Source organism: Trichechus manatus, unplaced genomic scaffold, assembly GCF_000243295.1.
Source record: "Trichechus manatus latirostris isolate Lorelei unplaced genomic scaffold, TriManLat1.0 scaffold00024, whole genome shotgun sequence".
Lineage (NCBI taxonomy): Eukaryota > Metazoa > Chordata > Mammalia > Sirenia > Trichechidae > Trichechus > Trichechus manatus.
The window spans coordinates 8162918-8188145 of NW_004443960.1; the positions used below are offsets into that span (position 1 = coordinate 8162918).

The following is a 25228-nucleotide window of genomic DNA, read 5'->3' on the forward strand; positions in this document are numbered from 1 at the left end:
GAATTCTAAGAGCAGTGAGGACGATAATGATAACAAAAAGTTAGCACGCTAGTTAACAGCACAGGTTCTGGAGCTCTAGTGCCCGGGTTCGAACCCGGACCTCACCATGCAGTAGTTGGGCGAGTTATTTAACTGCCTTAGAAGTGCGAGTTCAGCCCCCTGATGGGCAGGCCCGTCCTCGCACAGGTGCCTCCACCTCAGCAAAGGAACCCAGGTGAGAGCAGCGCCGCCTCAGGCGGCGCCCGCGCCTCGGTGGTTCCAAGTGCTCAGTTTCCCGCGCCCGCCAGCGGTCCTAGCAAGCATGCGCGGCCCGGGCAGAGAGGCGCGGCCACGGGGCGGTGCGCATGGGGGGGCGGGGCCGCGCCTGCGCAGACCGGCTGCTATGGCGGCCCCCTGAGCCCAGCTGTGTTAGGGTCAGGTGGCCCTGCAGACTGCGCCCCGCTATAGGTAAGCCCTCCCAGATGGTCCGCGGGACGTGGTAGAGTACAGGTCGCCTCCCGGCGCTGATCCTGACTTTTAAATTCCCGCTCCCACGCACCTGAAGCTCAGGGTCCTAAGCCTCGTCCCCACTCACAAGGGTGTTGAGGGGAGGAGACCGTGTCCTCATCCGAGTTTCTGCCTGGGGTCCAGGAAGCCCCCTCGGTTCCGATTAGAAAGGGAATGCGATGCCCGAGTTGTCACTGCCTTGTGAGAGAGCAGTGTTTAACCCACAAAGGTGGACTTCAAGGAGAGCGAGCAGCCACGGGGGAAGGCGTGTCCCTGGGTCTCCTGACTCCGACCATTTGTACTTTAGCCAGGGCCAAGCCACTCCCCGACCCCCTAGGCCTCGGTTCCTCAAGCTTTTCAGTCTTCACACCCTCCCCTCTATTCTCCGTGAACCGTTACGGAATTGCGACCAGTTCCTGATTTTTGAATGAATGAGTGAGTGGCTCCTGGCAGGGAGAAAGACTGGGAGGCGGGGAGGTATTTCAAGCCCCTGATCCCAGTAAACTGCTTCTGGAAGCAACCTTGACTGGGGAATCATAGGGGAGGAACGTGGACAGTGTCGGAGTCTGACCCCGTCAACCTTAGAAGAACCAAGGACACCTGTCAGAGTGTCCCCTCTGCAATCTGGGTCTCCATTCCCTGCTCTGCCCAGTGGAGAGGGCCCAGAAGACCAGATAGGCCCCGCATTCCCAGAGGGAGACTGAGTCAGCTGTTCCTAAGTATAGAAACAGCATTGCCTTTTTCCAGCCTTTCAGCACACCCATTAGTAATATTTATCATTATTGCTATAATGATAATCTAGTTGCTATTTATTGAGTGTTTACTCTGTCCTGGTCCCTGAAAGTGCTCATCGTCTTGTTTAATCCTCACCCAGGCCCTGAGATAGGTACAAAACCAAACTCATTGCCATGTCAGTTCCAACTCATAGCAACCTTATAGGGCAGAGTAAAACTGCCCCATAAGATTTTCAAGGCAGTAATCTTTATGGAAGCAGATCACCACATCTTTCTTCCACAAAGCAGCTGGTGAGTTCACACCACCAACCTTTCAGTTAGCAGCCGAGCACTTAACCACTGCACCACCGGGGCTCCTTATAGGTACAATAGGCCTCATTATTCCCAGATAACTGGTTCTGGAGAAAGCCCCTTAAAGGGACTCTACTTTGCCTGGGACCCCCAATTGCAGGGTTCATTTAATGGGAAGCCTGGGTAGTTGGAATTTTTTAATTGAAAATTCAACTAAAAATTAAGAACATAAGTTTATTTTTGGTCTGTATTTAAGAAAAATTGGTTGTTTATTTTGCTGTTCCCTTTTCTGTTTTATGATTTGCATGATCAAATATTCAAAAAGCTGGAAAAAATAAAAAGGGACAGAAATGTTATTTTATCAGTATAAATGGAAAACCAGATCCCATGCCATAAACAGAAGGTTACTGTGAAAATGAATGCAATCCAAACAAAACAAAATTAAATTCTGGCTGGGTTATTTTCCTTGCCAGGCTCTGAGACTTTCTCCCTGAGGAAGAGTTATTTGAAAAGGAAGTACTTTCTCCCGGGTGATGCCACGCGATTTACTGCCTTGGAGTCCCTGGGTGGCTCAAACAGTTAAGCACTTGGATACTGTCTTAGTTATCTAGTGCTGCTATAACAGACGTATCACAAGTGGGTGGCTTTAACAAACAGAAATTAATTCTCTCACAGTCTAGGAGGCTAGATGTCCAAATTCAGGGTGCCAGCTCCAGGGATAGCTTTCTCTCTGTCAGCTCTGGAGGAATGTCCTTGTCATCAATCTTCCCTGGGTCTATGAGCTTTTAAGCACAGGGACCCTGGGTCCAAAGGGTGCACGCTCCTGGCTTTTCTTGCTTGGTGGTAATGAGGTCCCATATCTCTGCTTGCTTCTCTCTTTTATGTCTCAAAAGAGATTGACTTAAGACACTACCTAATCTTGTAGATTGAGTCCTACCTCATTAACATAACTGCCACTAATCCCACCTCATTAACATCATAGAGGTAGGGTTTACAAAACATAGGAAAATCACATCAGGTGACAAAATGGTGGACAATCCCACAATACTAGGAATCATGGGCTAGCCAAGGTGACACACGTTTTTTGGGGGGACACAGTTCATAACAGCTACTAACCAAAAGGCTGGTGGTTCCTATCCACCCAGAAGCACCTCAGAAGAAAGACCTGGCGATCTCCTTCTGAAAGATCACAGCCACTGAGAATCCAGTGGAGCACAGTTCTACTCTGACACATGTGGGATCGACTTGATGGCAACTGGTTTGGTTTTCGGAGGGGTATGTTTGCATTCTGCCCCTTCGTGACCCGCCGACCTGAGGAATGTTCTCTCCCTCTCAGGTGCTCCTGTCCAGGGTTTACGTGGAGCCTGGGCCATGGTCCAGCCAGCTCCCAGCCCAGCCATGGACGAGGTCACCTTCAAAAGCGACACCGTGCTGTCAGATGTCCACCTCTACACCCCAAACCAGAGACACCTCATGGTGCGCCTGAACGGCACGGGGCAGCCCGGTAAGGCCTGGACGTGGGCGGAAGCCCAGCCCCCGGGGTCCCATCTGTCTTCTGTTTTCTCGCATTCATGTTTTTTGGGGAGAAGACTGCGTTGTTTAACCATTATCCTGACACCAGTTCCTCAGTGCTCTCCCTTCATTGAGCACCTGTTTCCTGAGCTCCCCGTGTGCCAGGCCCAGGACCCGATGCTGGGAATGCAGCAGTGAGTGAGCGAGCTCCATCCGCAGTGAGCCCATGTCCAGTAGGGCAGACAGCACTGGGGGCTCCACCTGTCCCCTGCTCTCCACCCCCACCCCCGCCCCTGGCCACAGTGTCACGAGGGAGAAGTAGCGCGAGATAAAAGGGCCTCATAAGCCAATGCGAGGAGTCTATATTTCATTCTAAGAGTCATGGGAAGCCACTGGAGGGTCAGGAGCTTCAGGGGGATGCTGTGATTGTATTTGCATTTTCCAAAAGCTCCCCTCTGCTGCGGCGGGTGGGGTATGCAGGAGGAAAGAGCAAGTCCCAGAAGGAGGAGACTGAGACAGCCAGGCAGTCTATGCAGGTGGCTGAGCAGGGGGGCAGCATAGAGGAGAAGCCTGAACTCCATCCTGAACCCGAAAGGAGTGTACCCAGACAAAGGAGGAAGCACAGGCACCACAGCAGAGGGAACAGCCCGTACAAAGGCCCAGAGGCAAGAGCTGTAACTAGGCCCTGTCTGCTGTGGCTCTGCCTGGGGTACTCACGATGGCATTTTCCTTGCAGAAGGGGGAAAAGTGTGAGCTCCATCTATGTACGGCAGTGTGAAAGGAACAGAAGGGGAAGGAAAGGATGGGAACAACGCGTCTTGAGCGCCTACTGCATGCTAGGTGCTTATATTCAGTGCCCCATCCTGCCCTCAGGATGGGGTGACTGGGGGGGAGGTGCTAGTTTCCTCGTTCTGCAAATGGGGAAACTGAGGCTCCGAACAGAGAGGTGACTTGCCCTGAGTCAGACTACTTAGGGGTACATGGAGGGTTCCAGCCCAGGATGATTAGCTCTGAAGTCTGTGCCCTCCTGCCTTCTGCCCTTCTCTCCTGCTCACAGATTCTTATTGAGACTCACCCCTGTGGCTTTCTGGCCACCAAACAGTCAGGGCACTTCAGGTCCTCATACAGGCCTTAAGAGGTGGAGCGGAGTAGTGAGAAGGGCGTGTGCTTAGGAGCGAGCTGACCGGGTTTGAACCCTGCCTCAGCTTCAGCCACGCAGTGGCCGTATGGCTTTGGTCAGCTCGCTTAAGTGACCTCCCTAAGCCTCCGTTTCCTCGTTTGTGAATACTGCCCTCGTAGCAATTGTGAGGATTCACTGAGGTAATGTGGGCCAAGTGCCTATCACATTGTAGCTGGTCATAAAATGTCGGCTGCTCCTGGTGGTGGTCGTTGCTGCTGTTGGTGGTCCCAGCATCATGGCTGAAGCAAATGGGCCTTCTCTGCCAGCATTAGTATGTCTCCTCCTGGCCTTTAAAACTGTTCCAAATCAAACTTAGAAGTCAGATTTTCTAAAAGAAGGAGAGAAAGAAGAAGAAAAGAAGGCCCCTTGGAAACACCGCCGTCCCATTTTGTTTTTGTTTTGCCTTTCAGTTTTCCTGTCCCATTTCAAGCTCCTGTGGAGCCAGGACTCGTTGGCCGACTCAGGGGTTGAGGGTGGAGACCACAGAGACACTCAAACAGACAACACTCCGCCCGCTGGGACAGGCCCCCCGGAGTCCCCTCCGGGGAGTGACCACAGTCACAAGGGTTTCTCCCTCCAGACCGGAGCTCACACCGCCGGCCAGGATGGGTCAGGAGCCCAGCTGGACGAGGACGGGGACTTGGACGTGGTGAGAAGACCACGGGCTGCCTCTGATCCCGACCCAGCCAGGCCTTCTAGAGACAAGGTACACCCCGTGATTCTCAGACAGGAGGAAGACGACATCATAGGAGACGAAGCACAAGAGAGCAGCCTCTACAGTGTCATCAGAATAGGTAATAAAGGTCTGGCTTGCCTGCAGCCCCCAGTACCCGTCCGGGAACGCATGTGGTTTGAGTGCTGGCTCTGTGTTCAGGCCCAGGCTGGGTGTTACACGGCAAGACGGGCAATCAGAGCCAGCTAGGGTGAGACTGAGAGCAAGCAGTGCTGCTGCCTGCAGGGGGAGCTTCTAAAACCCACCCAGGGTAGAGTCCAGACGACTCAGCTTGACTTCCAAGGCCCTGTGTGGCATGGCCTCACTCAGCTCTCCAGCCTCAACTCGCCCACCACCTCTCCTCACCCCCCTCACACCCTTCCATGCTTTCTCACCCAAGGGTCTTTGTTTGCCTCATGCCTCCCTCCCGGAGTACCTGACCCCCGTCTCTGCTTCCTTAATAATTCTAATTGCCGTTCAAGTCCCACCATAGCCATCCCCTCCTCCAGGAATCCTTGCTGCTACTTCCCCCCACGTCGATGTTCTGATCTGGACTCAACATACCAGGGGCGTGGGGTCACAAGTAGAGTTCATGGAAGGCTGGGCTGGGCTGGCATCAGGAAGCCATAGGCAGGTTGCTTGGCCTCTCTGGGCTCAGTTTCCATGTCTGTAAAATGGGTGTAGCAGCCTCTTACTGTGAGGAACTCAGAGAGATGGTGCATGTCAGTCTCTCAGCACAGTGCCTGACGCACAACAGGCGCTCAGTAAAGGTGCGCTGCCATCACCTTTAATCTGGGGATTGCTCCGGATGGGGAGAGAGGAGACCTGGCAGAGGAGGAGGTGTACAGATGTACAGACTGAGTTAGCAGACAGGGTGGGACTTGTACTTTCAGAATCTGACAGTGGCAGGACACAGGTCCTCATTGATGCAGGTCCCCAGGCTAGTTAGTCTTTGATGCTCTTGTGATGCCTTTGGGGTTGTTGGAACATAAAATGTGACTTTCCACTGGAGGAAGGAGCTAGCCCTTGACCCCAAATGGGGAGGCCAGGAAGTCAGCAGGGTCGCACCGCTGGACGTGATGCCTTGCCTCTTCCCTAAGCAGATGTGCCAGGCATTCACCATGATCATGCTGATGATCACAGTGATGGTCATCCCAAAGAAGAAAATCCACCCATTGAAGCACAGGGTGGGAGGGGGAGTCCCAGAATCTCTCCGCCCTTCGGACTCGAGCAGCATGCAGCACACGAGAGAACTGTGCCCCTAAGACCTGCTGCGCCGGCTTCTCGGCCTCTGTGTTGACTGGACTTCGTGGAGAATTTGTTCGGGGTTTACAGGTCTAATCCCAGGGATCCCCCAGCATCGTGGGAAGCTGGTCGCTCTTTTGTTCCGCCTGTCCCTGAGCGTCTCATTCTTGGATTTGTCGGGCTGCCTCGGCATTTTTTTTTTGTCATTGATGGGCAGCAGAAGTTATATCTGAAGCCAGTTTTGTCCGTTCCCACCTGACTTGGTTTTTAAGTCCCCTTTGTTTCCGTTTGGCCTTATAAAAACACCGTGACTTATTCTGATCTAAGTAGTTGGGTTTTTTCCCGTGTGACCTTGGGCTGATCGTTTCCCCTCCCTGGGCTTCAGGAACAACCAGCTGCCCCAGGGCTCAGGGCTTTATCTAGGTCAGTGGCTTTCAAGCACACCCTGAGCCCTTGCTCTCTGCTAAGCATTCTCTGGCTGAACCCCGTTACAACCCCACGAGCGAGGTGGCAATGTGTCTGCATCCGTAAAAGAGGAAGCTGCAGCTCCTAAAGTCACGTGCCTCAAGTCACCAGCTAGAAGGTGACAAAGCCTGGTCACACCAGGTCTGTCTGACATCTCGAAAGGGAGGCAGACCACCCCCTGGGAATACAGCTGGTGAGGCAGAACTTTGTCCACAAAGCCACTCAGAAAACCACACACCATGTGCGTGCGGCCAAGACCCTGAGGGGAGGCTCCCTGGCAGCAGGAACCCTCGGGGCACCAGGGACCGAGCGCCAAGGACAGGGTTTGCCAGGGAGACTTTGGAAGGTGAGGATGGGTGATGGGGAGGAGGACCCAATGAGGGGAGCTACGAGCCAGGCCTTAACCAGAGGGGGGTGAGAGGTGGGGCTGCACAGATGGGGGCAGGGGGGACAGGCAGTGGGTGGAGGCTGCCTACACGAAGGACCTGGAGCAGGGCTGTGGAAAGGAGAACAGCCAGAGGAGGCCTCGTGACCCGCTCCCCAGGCCTTCAGCGTGCCAGGGGAGTCACTACGCCCTTCCCTCTGGGAGGCCTCTGCCCAGGGCTGTTCAAACCCTGTCCCTGGGGATGCTTTCACGTTCTCCCTTCTCCGAAGTTGGGGGTGGGGGAGTAAAAAGCAGTCAAACAGCAAACACGAGCTCTGGAACCCAATGGCCCGAGGCAGAATCCCACATCTGCCGCTGCTAGCTCTGATCTCAGACAGCCTGCTTCACCTTATCCAGCCTCACGTTCCTCATCTGCAAGGTGTAGGGTCACTGGGTGGTGCAAATGGTTAAGTGTTCGGCTGCTAACTGAAAGGTTGGCAGTTCGAGTCCACCCAGAGGCACCTTAGAAGAAAGGCCTGGTGATCTACTTCCGAAAAATTGAAAACCCTGTAGAGCACGGTTTTATTCTGACACACGTGGGGTCTCCAGGAGTTGGAGTTGACTTGATGCACAGATTTTTTTTTTATAAGGGGAAGGAGATACTACTAGAACTTACTTCGCTGGGTGGTTTTGAGATAATACTAATTAAATGAGATATTGCTCATGAAGCATTTCGCATAGCGCCTGGCATGGAGAAGGTGTCCAAAAAATGTTTAATGAAGCAACTCACTGTGGGTGTGTCAGTGGGGATATTTCTGCTTCTGTTTTAAACCACGTGGCTACATGGTAGGCCATAGCCATCGAAAGTCCTTCTGAAAGGAGCATATTTTATTAAAAGTAACTTCCAAACCACAATTTCAAGTCCAACCAAAAAAAAACAAACCAGTTGATGTCGGGTCTGCTCTGACCCACGGCAGCCGCATGCGTGTCAGAGTAGAACTGTGCGCCATGGGGTTTTCAGTGGCTGATTTCTAGGAAGTAGATCGCCAGGCCTTCTGAGGCGCCCTGGGTGGACTCCAGCCGTTTGGTTAGCAGCCGAATGTCGTGACCGTTTGTACCACTCGGGCTGTATTTGCACTATCGTTCTCCAGTCTTTCCCTTCTCTTGCTCGCTCTGTCCCTGCTCCTTCTTTGTTGCATGTGGTTAGATTCGTGTGAGTCTGACAAGCGTACAAAGCCACCCTACTGTTTGTGTGTGTGTGTGCATGCGCACTTTAATTTGGCAGCTGTTACCATCTCGTGTAAAAATACAAGAGTGAGTTTTGACTTAACAGCAAAGATGTTTTATATCATTCTTTTGCTCGTTCATCTCGTATTTCTATTCTCTTCCCCCCACCCCACCCCACCCCCCGTGTTTTATCCTAATATATTTTGTGCTTGAGAATACTCGTGAATTATTTACCATACTTCCCTTTGGTTAAGAAAGGATATAAATTCAAACTTATTTTGTTAATTTCTCGTGTGATTCGAAGTGTAATAAAATGTTTTGGAATGAGTTGCAATTATTAGTAGCGTATAGTTGATCAAAACAGGATAAATACATTATCATCGTAATGTGCAGTTATTGAACATAAAAAGTGTAATGTGCTGTGTGTGTTTAATTAGGTTGGGATCAAGCCCTATTGTGTCTCTAGTCTGCAGTGTGTTGGGGGAGAGATGCCCAGTTATTTGGAAGAGAAAGCCATAGTATCAGTCAGGGTTCTCCAGAGAAGCAGAACCAATAGGATATAGATAGAAATACAGACAGAGTCCCTGGGAGGTGCAAACGCTCTGCTGCTGACTGAAAGGTTGGACGTTTGAGGCTACCCACAGGTACCTCAGAGGAAAGGCCTGGCAATCTACTTTGGAAAAATCAGCCATTGAAAGCCCCGTGGAGGGCGACTCTGCTCTGACACATGGGGTTGCTATGAGTGAAGGCTGACTTGATGGCAGCTGGTTTTTATAGACATAGATATATTAAAAGATTTATTTTAAGGAATTGGCTCACACATTTGTAGGGCTGGCAAGTCCAAAATCTGTAGGGCAGGCTAGAAAACTCAGTCAGGAGTTGATGGTGCAGTTTTAAGGCGGAATTTCTTCTTCGGAAAACATTTTTTTGCTCTGAAGGCCTTCAACTGATTGAATAAGGTCCACCTACATTATGGAAAGTAATCTGCTTTACTTTAGGCCAGCTGATCATAGGTGTTAACCCCATCTACACAGTACTGTCACCACAGCACCTGGGTGAGGGATTGATTAAATTAGTGTGGACAGTAGCAGCCTGGCCAGGCTGACACAGAGACTGACCGTCACGGCCATGGGGCCAGCCCATGAGCCAAGCTCACACACCCCCGCCCAGCCAGTGGCATGGCCTGTTTTTCTGCTTTTCTTTAGAACGCTAACCGCACGCCCGTCTGACCAGGTTTGCAGATTGCCGCGAGCCCCCTGTCTGTGGTTTTCTGTCCACCCCATTTTCACAGTGGGCATTTCTCTCTTGGTCCAGAGCACACCATGGCCACCCCCCTGGAAGACGTTGGCAAGCAGGTGGGTAGGTCTTGTCCACTTCCCTTGGCCCTGTAGTGTTCTCCCAGGGGCCTCACGCTGCCCACCGTTGCTTGTCGGTCTCCGTGCAGGTGTGGCGGGGCGCCCTGCTCCTGGTGGACTACATCCTGTTCCGACAAGACCTCCTCCGGGGATGCACCGTGCTGGAGCTCGGGGCGGGCACAGGGCTCGCCAGCATCGTCACAGCCACCGTTGCCCGGACTGTGTACTGTACAGGTGAGGACCTGATGTCCCAGGCGTCACAAAGCTTATGCTGAATGTACGGAAAAACAAAGGCAGGTGACTAAAACATGGACGTTGACTACCATTAATTTCTCTGTCTTGTTTCCTGGTTTCTCCCCCTGCCTTGTTTTCTCAATATTATCAGAATGACCCATCGACACCAAGTCAGTGGAGGTGATGTCACCCAACAGATACAAGGCCGTTTATGCTTCAGAGGCATTGGTGCCTCTGTTGCTCCTTCCGCTCACACCCCCGAGAGAGCAAACAGCTCAGGAAACCATGAGGAATGGGCCCTTTCATAAGGCTGTAAAGAGTCCCTGGGTAGTGCAAATGGTTAACATGCTCAGCTGTTAACCCAAAGGTTGGAAGTTCAAGTCCACCCAGAGGCACCTTGGGAAAAAAAGCCTGGCAATCTACTTTGGAAAAATCAACCTTGAAAACCCTATGGAGCACAGTTCTATTCTGACACACACGGGGTCGCCATGAGTCAGAGTTAACTCGACAGCCATTGGATGAGGCTTTAAAAACAGGTTTTGGGGTGATTTTTTCTCCCCGATTATGCAAGTCTTGCCTACTCTTTGTGGAGATTGTGTAAAGCAGCAAATAAAAATCACTCAATTTTACAAGCCCCAGATTCATTCAGCAGTGTACAATTTATTGAGCACCTACTGTGTGCCAGACTCAGTTCTAGAAGCGAGAGATCCAGCAGCGAATAGAACAGACCAAGGGACTACCCTTGGAGAGCTTACGTTTTAGAATCTGTTTTAACTGTTTTTATATTTTTTCACAATCTCTTTTCTTTTTTGTGTACAGACAGCCAAACGACAGCTGAAATCAAATTACATATGTATATGGTGCTATATCCTGCTGTTAACAACATTTTACCATGAGCACGTTTCCATGTCATAAGAAATTATTTATGAACATGACTTTTAATGACTACATAATATTTTGTCTTTTTTTTTTTTTTTTTTTAACCATACCCCTATTGCTAGACATTTTGGTTGTTTCCATGTTTCTTTGTATCTGTCGGTAACATTGAAATGAATATCTTTGCACTTTGTTGCCTGTTAATCCTCAGACTAGATTCTTAGAAATGGGTATGGTCATAAGCTTTGGATATATATGGCCAACATGCTTTTTTAATCTTTTTTTTTTTCATTTTGAAGTAATCTGAGCCTTACATGTTGTTGTTATTAGGTGCTGTCGAGTTGATTCCAGCTCATAGCGACCCCATGTGACAGAGTAGAACTGCACATAGGATTTTCTAGGCTGTAATCTTTAGGAGAGCAGATCACTAGGTCTTTCCTGGTGGCACAACAGTTAAGCAGTTAACTGCTATGAAAGGTTGGCAGATCGAACCCACCCAGCTGGAGAAAGTTTCGTTGTATAGGGGTTTTTAAACCATGTTCCCTGGAGTAGAGTTCATGAGCTCCCTCTGGGACTAGCAAAGGGATAAAGGGGGCCTAGACCCAGGGCTCCAGGACCCCAAACCCTATCCAGCCAGCACTGCTCCTTTCTTACCTGTCCTGTGCACTAGAATCCCACGTAATATCTCTTTGGACAAAAACGTTCATAAATGGTGACTTAAAAGCCATTGAGCTCGCCCTGACTTCATCCAAGCTTGGTGCTGCTGGGCATACCCTGCCAATGTGCTCCATCTCCTGGGGCCCTGGGGAAGGGACTGGTCCTTCTCCTTTGGTGAGCAGGGGCTCCTACCCTCTACCGGCAATGCAGGGTCCCTGGAGATGGGGCGTGGGGTGGGTTGGGGGTCCACACCCACAGTGGCCCTCCAGATGTCATTACATTCTTACCCAACACACATAGGTTCTCCTAACTGAACATTAATTTTTGGCAAAGCACTGCTTCCCCCAGGGAGGACTCACTGTACCACGAGTCAGTTCTGTTGAAATGCTGAGAAATCGCACCTCGTCAGAGTGGGCGAGGGGCTCGGAGGGAGGCATAGATGGCAGGGGACCACCTGAGCTGAGCGTGAGAGTGTCTCCGGCCTGCTCGAGTCTGCTCTGGGTCTGGATTAATCACCGCAAAACACCCTTCTGGCTCTGATTTCTAGGGTGTCAAAAGAGCGAGCCTAGATTTTGGAGTCAGAAAAACCTGGGTTCAGATCCCAACTCCCACTCCTACTACTTGGAGGGCTTTGTCCACGTGGCTGTCCCTATAAAGTGAGACCCGTGATACTGGCCCAGGAGATTGTCATCAGCCTTGAAAGGGCGAACGGCGGGAAGTGCTTTGTGTGTTTTATACGCTCAGAAAATGTTAGGCACGCTCACCCCTCCCTCTGAGGTACACACAGGTTCTGTCCCCACCAGGGCGATCATCTTCCAGTCAGGGGGGACATCAAAAAGGGCCTTAAGTGCATATCTCCCTTTTGGTAATAAAAAACCCGGCAGGTGCTTTCCTCTAATTTCCACTCTGCCCGTCTGCAGACACGCCATCTTCCTTCATACTGTTGCTGTCAGCTCTTCCCGGGCAGAAGCGTGGAGATGATGCTGCCGTGCCAGCCGGCGCTCTTTGACCTGCCCTTCTGTCGTTGCAGATGTTGGTGCCGATCTCTTGGCCATGTGCCAGCGAAACATCGCCCTCAATAGCCACCTGACTGCTGCTGGAGGTGAGTGGTTCACCTGGGAGGGAGGTTTCTGCGCTGGGCAGGTAAGACAGGCACCCACTGCGGCAACACAGAGAGGCAGAGCTCCACCCGCTCCCCTGGCCCCCAGGTGAAGGAGGAGTGGCCACTGTCTTGGCCCTCACGTGACTTCGATGATTCTGTGTCCTGGGGCCATCTCCTCCTTCCTACGCCTGCCACCACAGCTCAGTCCAATCCTCGAGCCTGGATGCCGGCCAAGCTGCCTGCCTGGTCTCCCCCTCTCCGTGCTCGCCATCCAGGCTGTCCTCCGTGGGCACCCTGAGTGACCACTCCGCCCTCCACCAAGAAACCTCCCAGGGCTCCCGTCACTTGCAGGATGACGTCCAGACCTCATTGCCCTGCCCTGCCTGCTCCTCCCGCCTGCTCTCCCTGCAGTCCTACTGCCCAGTCCTGTCATCCAGCCTGCCAGGGGCTCATTTCACGTTACCCTCCCTCTCCCTGGGATTGCCCCCTTCCCCGACCCCATCTGCCTGTCAGACACTTGCACCACCTGCGGGAACACCTCAGTGATAGGTGACGACAGCAGCTGTCTCCTAACTGGTCTACCCCGTCCAGACCGTCCCCCTCGGGGCCACCTGAGGGCCTTCTCCAGACTCAGGTCAGGTCACTCCAGCCCCATGGGCTCCCAGCCCTTCAGAATTTCCCGTTGCTCCCGGTGTAAAGACCAAATCCCTCCGCGTGGCCCGGTTTCTGCAGGGCGAGGCCCCTGTCCTCTCTGCAGCCCTCTCCCTGCCTCATGCCTGGCTCTCTCCACTCCCACCAGCCTCGCCTTCTCGGAGGGTCTCCTCCCTCGGGGCCTTTGCCATCCCTCTGTCTGGAATACTCTTCCTCTTCCTCCTGTGAACTCCTGATCACCCTCAGACCCCCAGACCTCCAGATGAGGTCAAAGGACCCTCACAGATTCCCATGATACCTGGAGCCTCAGCATTTTACCATTTTGTGATTCGCTGATTAATGACTGCCACCCCCACTAGACTGCACGCTCCATGAGGGCAGGGCTAGGTCTGTGTCTGTGTTTACTGAATGCCCAGTGTATAGTAGGCAGCTAACAAATAGAAGAAGGAAGGAGCAAGCAAGAAAGGGCAAAAGCTTGAACCTCCTTCTCTTTGAAGCCTCCCCTCCCATCCTGTGGTCTGACAGAAGAGTTCCTTTCTCTTCTCCTGTGTGCCTGGTACATCGTTTTCACGTTCCCCTCACCACGCTGACCTGTAGTTGTTGATTAACCCACCAGTCTCATGTCCTGGCTGGTTGATCCCCAAGGATGGAGACCATGTCTAGTTAGTCTGTGCATTCCCTGTGCCTGGCAAAGTACCTGATACTTAGCAGTCGAAAAAACGCTTGAAGGATGAGTGCACAGATGGACGGACGGACGGACGGACGGATGGATGGATGGGTGGGTGGGTCGATGGATGGATGGGTGGGTGGATAGATGGATAGGAGCAGGGAGGATGGAAGGAAGAATGAGAGTATGGATAGGTGGATGGTTGGATAGATGGGAAGGAGGATGGATAGGTGGGTGGGTGGGTAGATGAATGGGTGGGTGGGTGGATGGATGGATGGATGGATGGGTGGGTGGGTGGATAGATGAATAGGAGGGGGAGGATAAAAGGAAGGGTGAGAGTATGGATGGGAGGATGGATAGATGGGTGGGTGGATTGGTGGTTGAGAGGGCGAGAATGGATGGATGGATTTTGGTGTATAGTGTAAAAAGTTATCTTTCTTCCTAATTGTTTTTGGAGTGTGGGAAGTTCTATGTATCTTTTTGTTCTCACACAGGAGGAATAGTCAAGGTCAGAGAACTGGACTGGCTGAAAGATGACCTCTGCATCGGTGTGTGTTGTGGCTCCCCATTACAGCTCTGTGCTGTGGCCCTGGCTGAGCAGCAGAGTCCCACGACTCACGCAGCTTCCTCTGCTGGGCGATGAGTGTCAGCTGCCATTCTTGGAGCACCTGCTATGTTCCAGGCCCCTTACATTCGTTTTGTTGTTCGGGCCTCACAGTCTCACTGTGTAGGGGTGGTCGTCCCTGAGTTATGAGTGAAGGCTGACGCTCAGAGAGGTTAAGCCATCTGCCCAGGGTCACACAGCTAGTAAATGGCAAGGTCAGGGTTTGAACCCACGTCTGTGCGTCTCTGGGGTTTAGACCATTTCCACACCAAACAGTGGTGCCCGAGAGTCCCTCCTTGTCCCAGGCCAGGAAGCAGCCTCCTGCTTGGTGGCCTGCCCTCAGCCACAGCAGGAAGTCAGGCAGGTGGGTTCTAAACGTCTCACACAAATCACTTCAGCTTTTTCTTGCTTTTTCAGTGTACGTAAAGGTTTCTTTTCTCTGTCAGATGTCAGACTGACAGGTGAGGTAAATCATTACTTGTTGAGTCCCTGTCACCTGCCACGCACTTTGCATGCCTTATATATGTAAATACATGTAAATGCATGCATAGTCTAAACCGCTCCCACAAAAGTTGTGTACTGCTGTTAGAGAAAAGTCTGTGTGAAGTGTCTAGTACAAAGTGGACGCTCAACAACGGTAGCCATAACATTTAGGATATGACCTTTTGCACTTCCCACCAGTCCTAAGACAGAAGTATTAGCCCCATTCTGGTAACCCTGGTGGCACAATGGTTAAGTATTCAGCTGCTAACCAAAAGGTTGGTGGTTCTTGCCCACTCAGTGGCTCCATGGGACAAAAGTCCTGGCAATCTGCTCCTGTAAAGATTTACAGCCTTGGAAATACGGGGCAGTTCTGCCCTGTCCCATAGAGTCACTATGAGTTGGAATCGACTCAACGGCAATGGATTTGGGTTTTTGTTTTTTTTTTTTTTTTTGGTTTATAGACATGAAAACAATCCCAGAGTGGGGAAGGGACTTTCTTGGTCACACAGCCGATCAGGGGGCTGAGTGCCATGGCTGTGGTGCAGATCATGTCTACACAGGCTGCTGGCCCAGGCCACGGCAGAGGCTGGAACCTGGCCCCCCCCCACTGGTCAGGTCAGACTCCCTGGGGCAGATCATGTTTGCACAAGCTGCTGGCCCAGGCCACGGCAGAGGCTGGAATCTGCCCCCCCCCCCGCCTCCCGCCCTCACTGGTCAGGTCAGACTTCCTGGGGCAGATCATGTCTGCACAGGCTGCTGGCCCAGGCCACAGCAGAGGCTGGAATCTGCCCCCCCCCCGCCTCCCGCCCTCACTGGTCAGGTCAGACTTCCTGGGGCAGATCATGTCTGCACAAGCTGCTGGCCCAGGCCACAGCAGAGGCTGGAATCTGCCCCCCCCCCGCCTCCCGCCCTCACTGGTCAGGTCAGACTTCCTGGGGCAGATCATGTCTGCACAAGCTGCTGGCCCAGGCCACAGGAGAGGCTGGAATCTGCCCCCCCACCGCCTCCTGCCCTCACTGGTCAGGTCAGACTTCCTGGGGCAGATCATGTCTGCACAGGCTGCTGGCCCAGGCCACGGCAGAGGCTGGAACCTGGCCCCCCCCTCACTGGTCAGGTCAGACTCCCTGGGGCAGATCATGTCTGCACAGGCTGCTGGCCCAGGCCACGGCGGAGGCTGGAATCTGCCCCCCCCCCCCCATCACTGGTCAGGTCAGACTTCCTGGCAAGGCACTGTTGACCCCTGCGGAAAGGGGATCTGAGGCTGGAGCGCCAGGGGCTCAGGACTGTTTGTACCCACTGCACTGAGCTGTCCTCCCATTTCTTCTCCTGCAGCTTCTCTCAGTCAGTCTCGGTGAGAGTTGGGGGCAGCAGAGAAAGGAACGAGCATAAGACATCTTCTCTTTCTTCTTTCACAGATCCTGAGGTCCCCTTCAGTTGGTCAGAAGAGGAAGTCTCTGACTTGTTCAATCACACCACTGTGCTTCTTGCAGCTGAAGGTAAGAAACGTCTTTGCCATGGCAAGTTTTGTTGTAACACCAGCAAAAGCCACAGTGTCCCCTTCTGAGTTCTCTGAGTTCTCAGAAGCATCTTTCCAGAACATTCTATCACATCTACCTGCAGTTTTAATTCTGAGGACTGTCACTATTCTGTGTTGTTAGGATGTCCACATGGGTCCCCTGAGAAATATATCTCTTTAATATTTGCATATTTCACCCTAATGCTTTTTCTCTTCCCCACAGTGTTTTATGATGACGATTTAACTGATGCCCTATTTAAAACACTCTACCGACTCAGTCACAGACTGAAGAACGCCTGCACGGTCATCTTGTCGGTGGAGAAGAGGTGAGCGCCACACAGCGAGGGCAGAGCTGGCCTGCATGTCAGCCAGACTTTCACCTTCCTAATGCACTCTTATCAATGTCATTATTGTTACTTACTACCATTTATTGGGCACCTGCTGTGGGCCAGACCCTGTGCAGACATGATCTATATACATGATCTCATTTAGTCCGCATACTAACTCCATCAGTAGGCGCCTTTGTCCCCATTTTACAGATGAAGGAGGAAGGCTGAGACTTCAGCGGCTTGGCCAAGCCACATCAAATGCAAACGTATACCAGAGCCAGAACGCTTCACCACCGCACTCTGTAGCCTCTTCTCTTTCTGAGCTTTCTCTCCAAGACACCGTCTGACTCCTCAGCACCCCCAGGTTCCCCTTCTGTCCAGACAGAGCCTCACGGCCCAACAAGCCCCCTCCAGGACGTTTCCAGTTGAATATCCAAAAGTATACAACTCCTACTGATTGAGTATCCACCTTGTGAGATACACCCAGTGTCAGACAATTTGCACACATTTTTGTCTATTACCTACAGTAGTCCAAAGCTTTTTGAGAGGCAGTTTGGAACATGTAGCACAAACCATAAAACTGAACATCCTTACTGACCCAGCAATTCAACATCTGAAAATGATCATGGTGTGTACAAAGCCACACATACTTACATGTTCACTGCAGTGTTGTTTATGCTGATAAGGTTGAGGCCTTCTTTCAAGGCACGTATCGCCCAAGAGCAATGTCTGGACCTCATTTGGATCCTGATTATGTAAATTGTAAAGGAGAAATATTGAAACAGTCAGGAACATGGAACCCTGACTGGATATTTGATATGAAAGAATTTTTGTTAAATTTGTCTTCAGTGTGATAATGGCATTGCAGTTTTGTTTTTTAAAAAGTCTTTATCTTTGCGAGATCTACGCCGACGTTTATGGAGGACACACTATGCTATCCGGCATTTGCTTTTCAAAACCCCAGTGGTGGGGGCCGGGGAGAGCAGAGATTGCGTGAGCGTGGCCATTAGTTGGCAGCAGTTGAAGCTGAGGGTTGGGTTCGTGGTGGTTCATTACACTGCTCTCACTCCTTTTGTGTGTTTGGAATTTTTCATAATAAAAAATTTCTTCAAAGAGAAAAAGGCAAAGTTTGCATTTCAAGTTGAATAGTCTTGCAGGTTAGGCTGTTGGAAGGTGAGAATGTCAGGGCTGGGAATGATGTAAGGACTGGTTCCAAAGTCACCCTCTCTCTGGAATCTCCCCAGCCCCCAACTCTGGCGGTCACCATCTCTGTCCTCCATGCTCTCAGAGCCCGCTGCACTGCCTCTACCACTGCCTTTGTTCCTTCATTCCTCACAATTCCATTGGGCAGCTACCACGCACCAGATTCCGTGCTGGGTGCAGGCGGGCCGGCCAGCAGAAGCACTCGGAGGCATCGCCCTCAGGCACCGCCCGGGTGTGCCTCTCACACCAGTTTGTAGCTCCTCGGAGGCAGAGACTGTGTCTTCATCTTTCAAGCGGTGTAATTCTGGGTGTAGGACTGCACCTTTCTGAGCCTCAGTTTCCCCATCTGTGAAATGGGGGTGCTGACCATTTCCACCTCCCAGGCCATCAAACCGGTCCAGGAAGGAGATGCTTAGCACACAGCAGCCCTCAGCTGAACTCCACTGGCGTGAGGCAAGGTCAGTGAGGCAGCAGGAAAGCAGGTTGTGAGGAGAAAACAAACCCTCCCCAGTCGTGATGGGGACTCTGTGTCGGCTGGTTGGTTTCCAGGCTGAACTTCACGCTGAGACACTTGGACGTGACGTGCGAAGCATACGACCACTTCCGTGCCTCCCTGCACATGCTGGAGAAGCTCGCCTCCAGCAAGGTGCGGTTCTCTGTGGAGCGAGTGGAAGCCACCTTTCCACAGCGCCTCGCCTATGAGCGCATCCAGCAGCTGGTAGGTGCAGCCCGTGTGAGGGGAAGGGTGATGCCGGGGCAAAGGAGGCGATGAGCCAAGCCCTCCAGGTCAAAGCCCCCGCCCCGCAGTCCTGAGGGAACGAAGGCTGCAGGCGTGGCACTCTCATTAGTGAAAACCTGTGGGAGGGATGGGCAGAGGGATGCCCCATTCTTAACTATCTCCAAAGGGGCTTGCTCGGCGAATGCAAACCTTCACCTTTATAGCTCATTCGTCCCCTGTGGGCAGTTCAGACTCCAGAGGAAGCTAGACCCAGGCTGGAAGGATGTCCGGGGAGCAGCAACTCAGTGGAGGGGAAATTGGATGGGTTGAGATCCTGGCACAGGGTCCCCGGGTGTGACTGCTGCTGATCACATTTCACTCTTGAACCAGACAGGCTGGTCTAATTACCAGTGGCCCTTCCAGGCCTGACATAGTGGGATTCCATCATATCAGCCCTCTTAGTAATCATCCTAGGAGCCCTGGTGACGCAGCGGTTAAGTGCTTGGCTGCTAACCAAAAGGTCGGCGGTTCGAACCCACCCAGTGTCCCTGCAGGAGAAAGACCTGGCGATCACCTCCCGTAAAGATTACAGCCTAGAAAACCCTATGGGGTAGCTCTCCTCTGTCACATGAGGTTACTATGAGTCGGAGTTGACTCATTGGCACACAACACCAGTAATCATCCTAGTGACACAGCTAACACGCCCCAGATGCCATGCTAAGTGCCTTTCCTCGCCATCTGGGTTAATCCTCACGGCAACAGGCGAGACCAAGTCATTCGCCCAGCCACACCCCACCGCAGGTCACGTTACACCACGCCCTGATTACAGGATGGCTTCCTGTGACACTCCCTTAGCATTGCCAGGAGCTGGCTCCATGCAAGTCCACAGATGGAGAACTGACTTCTGTTCTCTTTGCATTTCGGTTGTGACCTCCCTTCCCCTGGGGCTGTGGAGACCCAGGCCTGGTCTGAGGAGGAGAAGAGGAGGATGACGGGTCATAAAGGGCTCTCTTTTGCTCCCTGCCTCTTTCCCCAGCAAACGTAGCATTGAATTTGTGTCATTTCTTTGTGCGAGGACCTTTCCTTTATCACTGCCGGCCCGCTGCCCTGTCCATTCAGGCAGCCTCCAAGTCGATGGCACACTCAGATGTTTAAATGAAGGCCACCTCTGATAGTGAGGGCATGCAGTGTCCACTAAGAATGTGGTGTGTTTTGTGCATTCTCCACCTGCCAGCATTTAAAGGAATATCACACGCGCAAGAAATCAGCCCCTTACAAAATTCAACAGCCACGGTACACGGTGCCTTGTTGTTGTTGTTAGGTGCTGTCAGGTCAGCTCCAACTCATAGCAGCCTTATGTATAACAACAGAACACTGTCCAGTCCTACATCATCCTCACAGTCTTTGCTGTTTGAGCCCATTACTGCAGCCACTGTGTCAGTCCATCTCGTTGAGGGTCTCCCTATGACCCTTCAAAATGGAGAAGTTGTGACAGCTTGCTGCCTTTCTCCTGGGTCCTTTTGATCATGACCCTCAAACGCTCCTAGGTTACTGCCAGGGCTTTATCCATCCAGCTTCTCTCCCACAGTGAAGCAGAAAAAGCGGCCAGCAAGGAAGAGGTGGGCTGAAGCTCCCCTTTCTGTGACGCATGTGCAGTGCGTCAGCTTTTCCCCTGTGCTAGTTACTTTGTGAAATTGCCACAGTCCCATTGCCCTACGTCAAGTTCAGGCTTAAAACGCCTTTCTCTGTTTGCTGCAGGAGCTCTGGAAGATCACTGCGGAACCAGTCACATGATGGGGCACGTCGACAGGCTTGGCGTCTCCCGGAGAAGTGGCTCTTCTCAACTGTTCTTGAAATATGTTTCCAATAAAATCAAAAGCTCACCAAAGTGACTTGCTTGAGATTTTGTCACTTTAGTAAAAGGTAAATGTGCCTGTATGACCCAGAGGGCTCTCTGGGGTCTAGGGTGTGGTGTTGCTTTCCAACAGCCACCAGAGAACGATATCTCTGGGTACCGCTCTGGGCTGGGAGTCAGTTAAGTTGCCTGTGGTTTTTTGTTTGCTTGTTTTTTTTATTTTATTTTTTAATTTTATTGTGTTAGAATATATATAACAAAACATTTGCCGTTTTAACCATTTTGAACGTACAATTTAGTGACACTGATTATATTTACCATGCTGTGTAACCATCACCACTATCCATTTCCAAATGTTTCTCATCCCCCCCAACAGAAACGTCGTGCCCCTTCAGCAGTAACACCCCATTTTCCCTTGCCCCCAGCCCCAGTTACAACTAATAAACTTTTGTCCCTATGCACTTGCCTAGTCTAGGTATTTTATATATAAGTGGGATCCCACAATATGTCCTTTTGTATCTGGCTTCTTTCACTGAGCATGTTTTCAGAGTGTATCCATGCCCTAGCATGTAGCAGGATTTCACTTCTCTTTATGGCTAAGGAATATTCCTCTGTATGAATGCATCACAGGTTGTTGATAGTTGCCTGTGTTTTTAATGCTGCCAGCTTGTAATACATGTCCCAGGACGTTTCAAGGGCTGCTTGGTCGAGTTGGACAAGTTTTCTCAACTTGATTTCACTGCAGTAAATCACTGGGGCCATTCACTTGCATTGGGGGAACCAGGGCTGTGCCTGCAGTCTTTATGCTCCCCTCTGGTCACTGCTTACAATGACTTCAATGTCGTTGCCACAGTCGCTGTAATAACACCACTGGGCCCCAGAGCCTCGTTGCCTTCCATGGTTGCTTATGCTCATCCCTGCGGTGAGGACCCCATGTGGGGTGAGGGCCCCATGTGGCAGCTGCAGGAACTGGCCCCAGGAACAAAATGCAGTGGTATGTGGCCTTGCTTTTAGCTTTAACCGTTTATAAACAAAATCAGGTATGCTCAGAGCAAACGCAGGCGCCGCTCCTCGTGGCCTGTGCGGCTGACCTGGCGCCCTGGGGTGACCTGCCTCGGGTGTCTGTTCTTCACTCTCGTGGCCTGTGCGGCTGACCTGGCGCCCTGGGGTGGCCTGCCTCGGGTGTCCGTTCTTCACTCTCGTGGCCTGTGCGGCTGACCTGGCGCCCTGGGCTGACCTGCCTCGGGTGTCCGTTCTTCACTCTCGTGGCCTGTGCGGCTGACCTGGCGCCCTGGGGTGACCTGCCTCGGGTGTCCGTTCTTCACTCTGGCTCCCTGCCTCTGCCCGTGTCTGCATCACGTGTGCGTGCATCTGTCTGTCATTTCGGTTTCTATCTGTTTTTCTGTTTGTTCCTGTCTATCGCCACCTCTCCCTGTCACTCCCCGCTCCCTATTCCCACCTTCTCCCTCCTCCTCTCCAGTTTGGTCTCGTCCCCCTGGCCCTCCCTGCAGCCCACTTGCCCCTCTTGCTTCCGCGTAAGTTTCCGCCAGGGCCCAGCATGGCCGCCAACCCCTCCCCGCCTGCCCCTGGTAGCCCAGATCTGCCTCCTGGCTTTGCTTTCTCTCCATGCCCTCAGCTCCCCCTGCGCCTGCCCTCAGCTCGCTTCTCCCCAGAACACCCAGCAGTTCAGACTGCCGGATCTGTCACACTCTCAGCCATTGGCTTGTCCTTCTGCCAGGGGCCAGGTATCTGCAAGTCTGAACTCTTTCAGCCCCCAGCAACTCTAGGAAGTCAACAGTCTGGTTATACCCACTTTACAGTTGAGAAGACTGAGGCTCTAAAAGGAAAAAAACCTCCATGAGATCAGGAACCTTGTTTGTCTTAAACGTCACTATAACCAACCAACCCACTGCCATCGAGTCGATTCCAACTCATGGCAACCCCATGTGTTACAGAGTAGAATTGCTTCATAGGATTTTCTTGGCTATAATCTCTACAGAAGCAGATCGCCAGGCCTTTCTTCCATGGTACTGCTGAGTGGGTTTGAACCATCACCTTTCTGGTTAGTGATCAAGTGCAAACTCTTTGCATCATCAGACATCACTATAACCGAGGCATATTGTCTAGCACAAAGTAGGTACTCAATATATATTTGTTGAATGACTAGATATGAATTATTACTTATTATTATGAATTCTTACAACCCAAACAGTGGTTTTCTACCAGGGGAAATTTTGCCTCCCAGGGAACACTGAGCAATATCTGGAGATAGTTTGGGTTGTCACAGCTAGGAGGAAGGATTCTACTTTCATCTACTGGGTAGAGGCCAGGGATGCTGCTGAACATCCTACAGTGCACAGGACAGCCCTCCCCCTACCCAGAAAAGTATTTGGCCCAAAATGTCAATAGTGCTAAATTGAGAGACCCTGACTTGGAAGAAGGGGACTAGCTACTTTAGGAGAGAAAAATGGGTCTGAGGCTAACCCGGAAGTGAAGAAGATGCAAGAGAATGACTCATAGGGTTTCATAGGCTGTAATCTTTACAAGAGCAGATCACCAAGTCTTTTCTCCCTTGGAGCGGCTAGTGGGTTTGAACTACCAACCTTTCAGTTAGCAGCCAAGTGCTTAACCATTTTGCCACCAGGGCTCCTCTCAGAAAACCTATAGACTAAACTATCTCTAAATCTTATTTGTTGTTAGTTGCTATTGAGTTGGCTCTGACTCATGGTGACCTCATATGTAGCAGAATGACATTTTGCCTGGTCTTGCTCCATCCTCTTGATCATTAGTGTGTTTGAGTCCATTATTTTGACTATTACACCAGTCCCTCTCCTTGAGGGTTTCCCTCATTTTCTCTGACCCTCTACTTCACCAATGATGATGTCCTTTTCTAGAGACGGGTCTTTCCTGATGACATGTCCCAAGTAAAGGAGTCAAAATCTCACCTTCCTCACTTCTGAGGAGCATTCTGGCTGCACTTCTTCTAAAACCTATTATTTGTTTGTTCTTCTGTCATAAAGACTCTAAAAAGATCCCTGTTTTACATAAGAGAAGCTGAAGTTCAGAGAGATTAAGGAATTTGCCCAGCATCACACAGCTGCCAAGTGGCAGAGTCAGGCTTGGGACCCACATCTGACTCCAGACCCACGCTTTTTCCACAGCCCCACACTGTCTCTCTTTAAGCAATTTTTGTGTCCCAGAGCTCCCTACACAGAAACTATCCCAGACAGACTTGCCGTAATTGAGCAGACTTGCAGATCATGACCAGATATATTAATAAAGGGTCTTCAACACCAAAGACACAAGGAAACTATTAGCCCAAGAGACAGAAAGGGCCCTATAAACCAGAGACTCCATCAGCCTGAGACCAGAAGAACTGGATGACCGCCCTGACAGGGAACACAACAGAGAGTCCCTGGTGGAGCAGGAGAAAAGTGGGATACAGAACTCAAATGCTACTGAAACAAAACCAGACTTAATGGTCTGAGACCAGAGGGACCCTGGAAGACATGGCCCCCAGACTCTCCAATAGCCCAGAGCTGAAACCATTCCCAAAGCCAACTCTTCAGACAAAGATCACACTGAATTACTGTGGGACATAAAATGATACGCGTGAAGAGAGTGCTTCTTAGCTCAAGTAGATACAAGAGACTAAATGGGCAGCTCCTGTCTGGAGGTGAGATGAGAAGGCAGAAAAGGATAGGAGCTGGTGGAATGGACACAAGAAATCTGGGGTGGAAAGGAGGAGTGTGCTGTCACATTATAGGGAGAGCAACTAGGGTCACACAGCAATGTGTGTATACATTTTTGTATGAGAAAAGAACTTGAGCTGTAAACTCAAAGGCAAGTAAAATAAAGGGTCTTCAAAACAACCCCACTAGGCAGAGCCCCCAGCAGGTCATTTGTCAGCACTAACTGTGACATTTTCCTAGCACTCCTGGGCACAAGCCCATAAATGTAATTGGCACCAGGCAACAGAGTTGTTGTGGCTTTCACCTGGCACATTAAGGCAAACTGCTCTCATGTCTGAACCACCCGGGCTGAAAGCTGTAAGTGGCGCCCTGAATTCATCGTGATCCACTGTAATCCAAACTATCATCAGAGTCTCACTTCTCAGAGTCCAAATGTGCCCTTATCACCAGGTTTTATGGCATTTTGCTTCAGCCTCTGCAAGGGCCTGCTTGCAGTGATATTTCAGAATCATGAAACCATCGGAATGTTCTGCTCAGTAATTAACCTGGGCCATTGTACTCATTTTTCTTTTTTTGGAGGGGGACACGTTCTGACATTTTCAGAATATACGACCCAAGGAGGGGCGTTGGTCGTTCATCTGTACTCTGCATTTTTTTTTAGACATAAAAGCAGTTTGCTCTGATGTGCCAGGTGAAAGCCATGACAAGTCTATTGCCAAGTAGCAGAGTGGTTAAAACCAACAAATAGTGATTCTGTAGCACCCAGGGCTTCTCAAACTACTGTGCACAAATCACCCAGTTCTTGTTAAAATGCAGATTCTGATTTGGGAAGTCTCAGGTGGGGCTGAGGCTTTATTTCTTACATTCTTTTTAATAATTTTTATTGTGGTAAAATACGTATAACAAAACATTTGCCTTTTCTACATTTATAATTCAGTGACATTATGTCCAGCATGTTATTACCCATCACTGTTATCAATTTGCAATTTTTTCACAACCTTTAACAGAAACTCGGTGCCCCTTAAGCAATACTTCTCCTGTTCCACCTGCCACCCACCCCTGGTAACCAC

The 25228-nt window shown here is 51.1% G+C and overlaps 1 protein-coding gene across 1 annotated transcript; it reads left to right on the forward strand.

The window, feature by feature from the left end:
- The first annotated feature begins 385 nt into the window (after positions 1-385).
- On the forward strand, positions 386-20481 carry METTL22 (methyltransferase 22, Kin17 lysine). Its single transcript, XM_004373241.2, has 11 exons — positions 386-447; positions 2848-3015; positions 4614-4997; positions 9531-9571; positions 9661-9805; positions 12369-12440; positions 14253-14306; positions 16261-16341; positions 16585-16687; positions 18443-18611; positions 20370-20481. The coding sequence occupies exons 2-11, from the start codon at positions 2883-2885 to the stop codon at positions 20403-20405; spliced, it is 1218 nt and encodes a 405-aa protein (XP_004373298.1). The 5' UTR covers positions 386-447; positions 2848-2882; the 3' UTR covers positions 20406-20481.
- The last annotated feature ends 4747 nt before the right edge of the window (positions 20482-25228 follow it).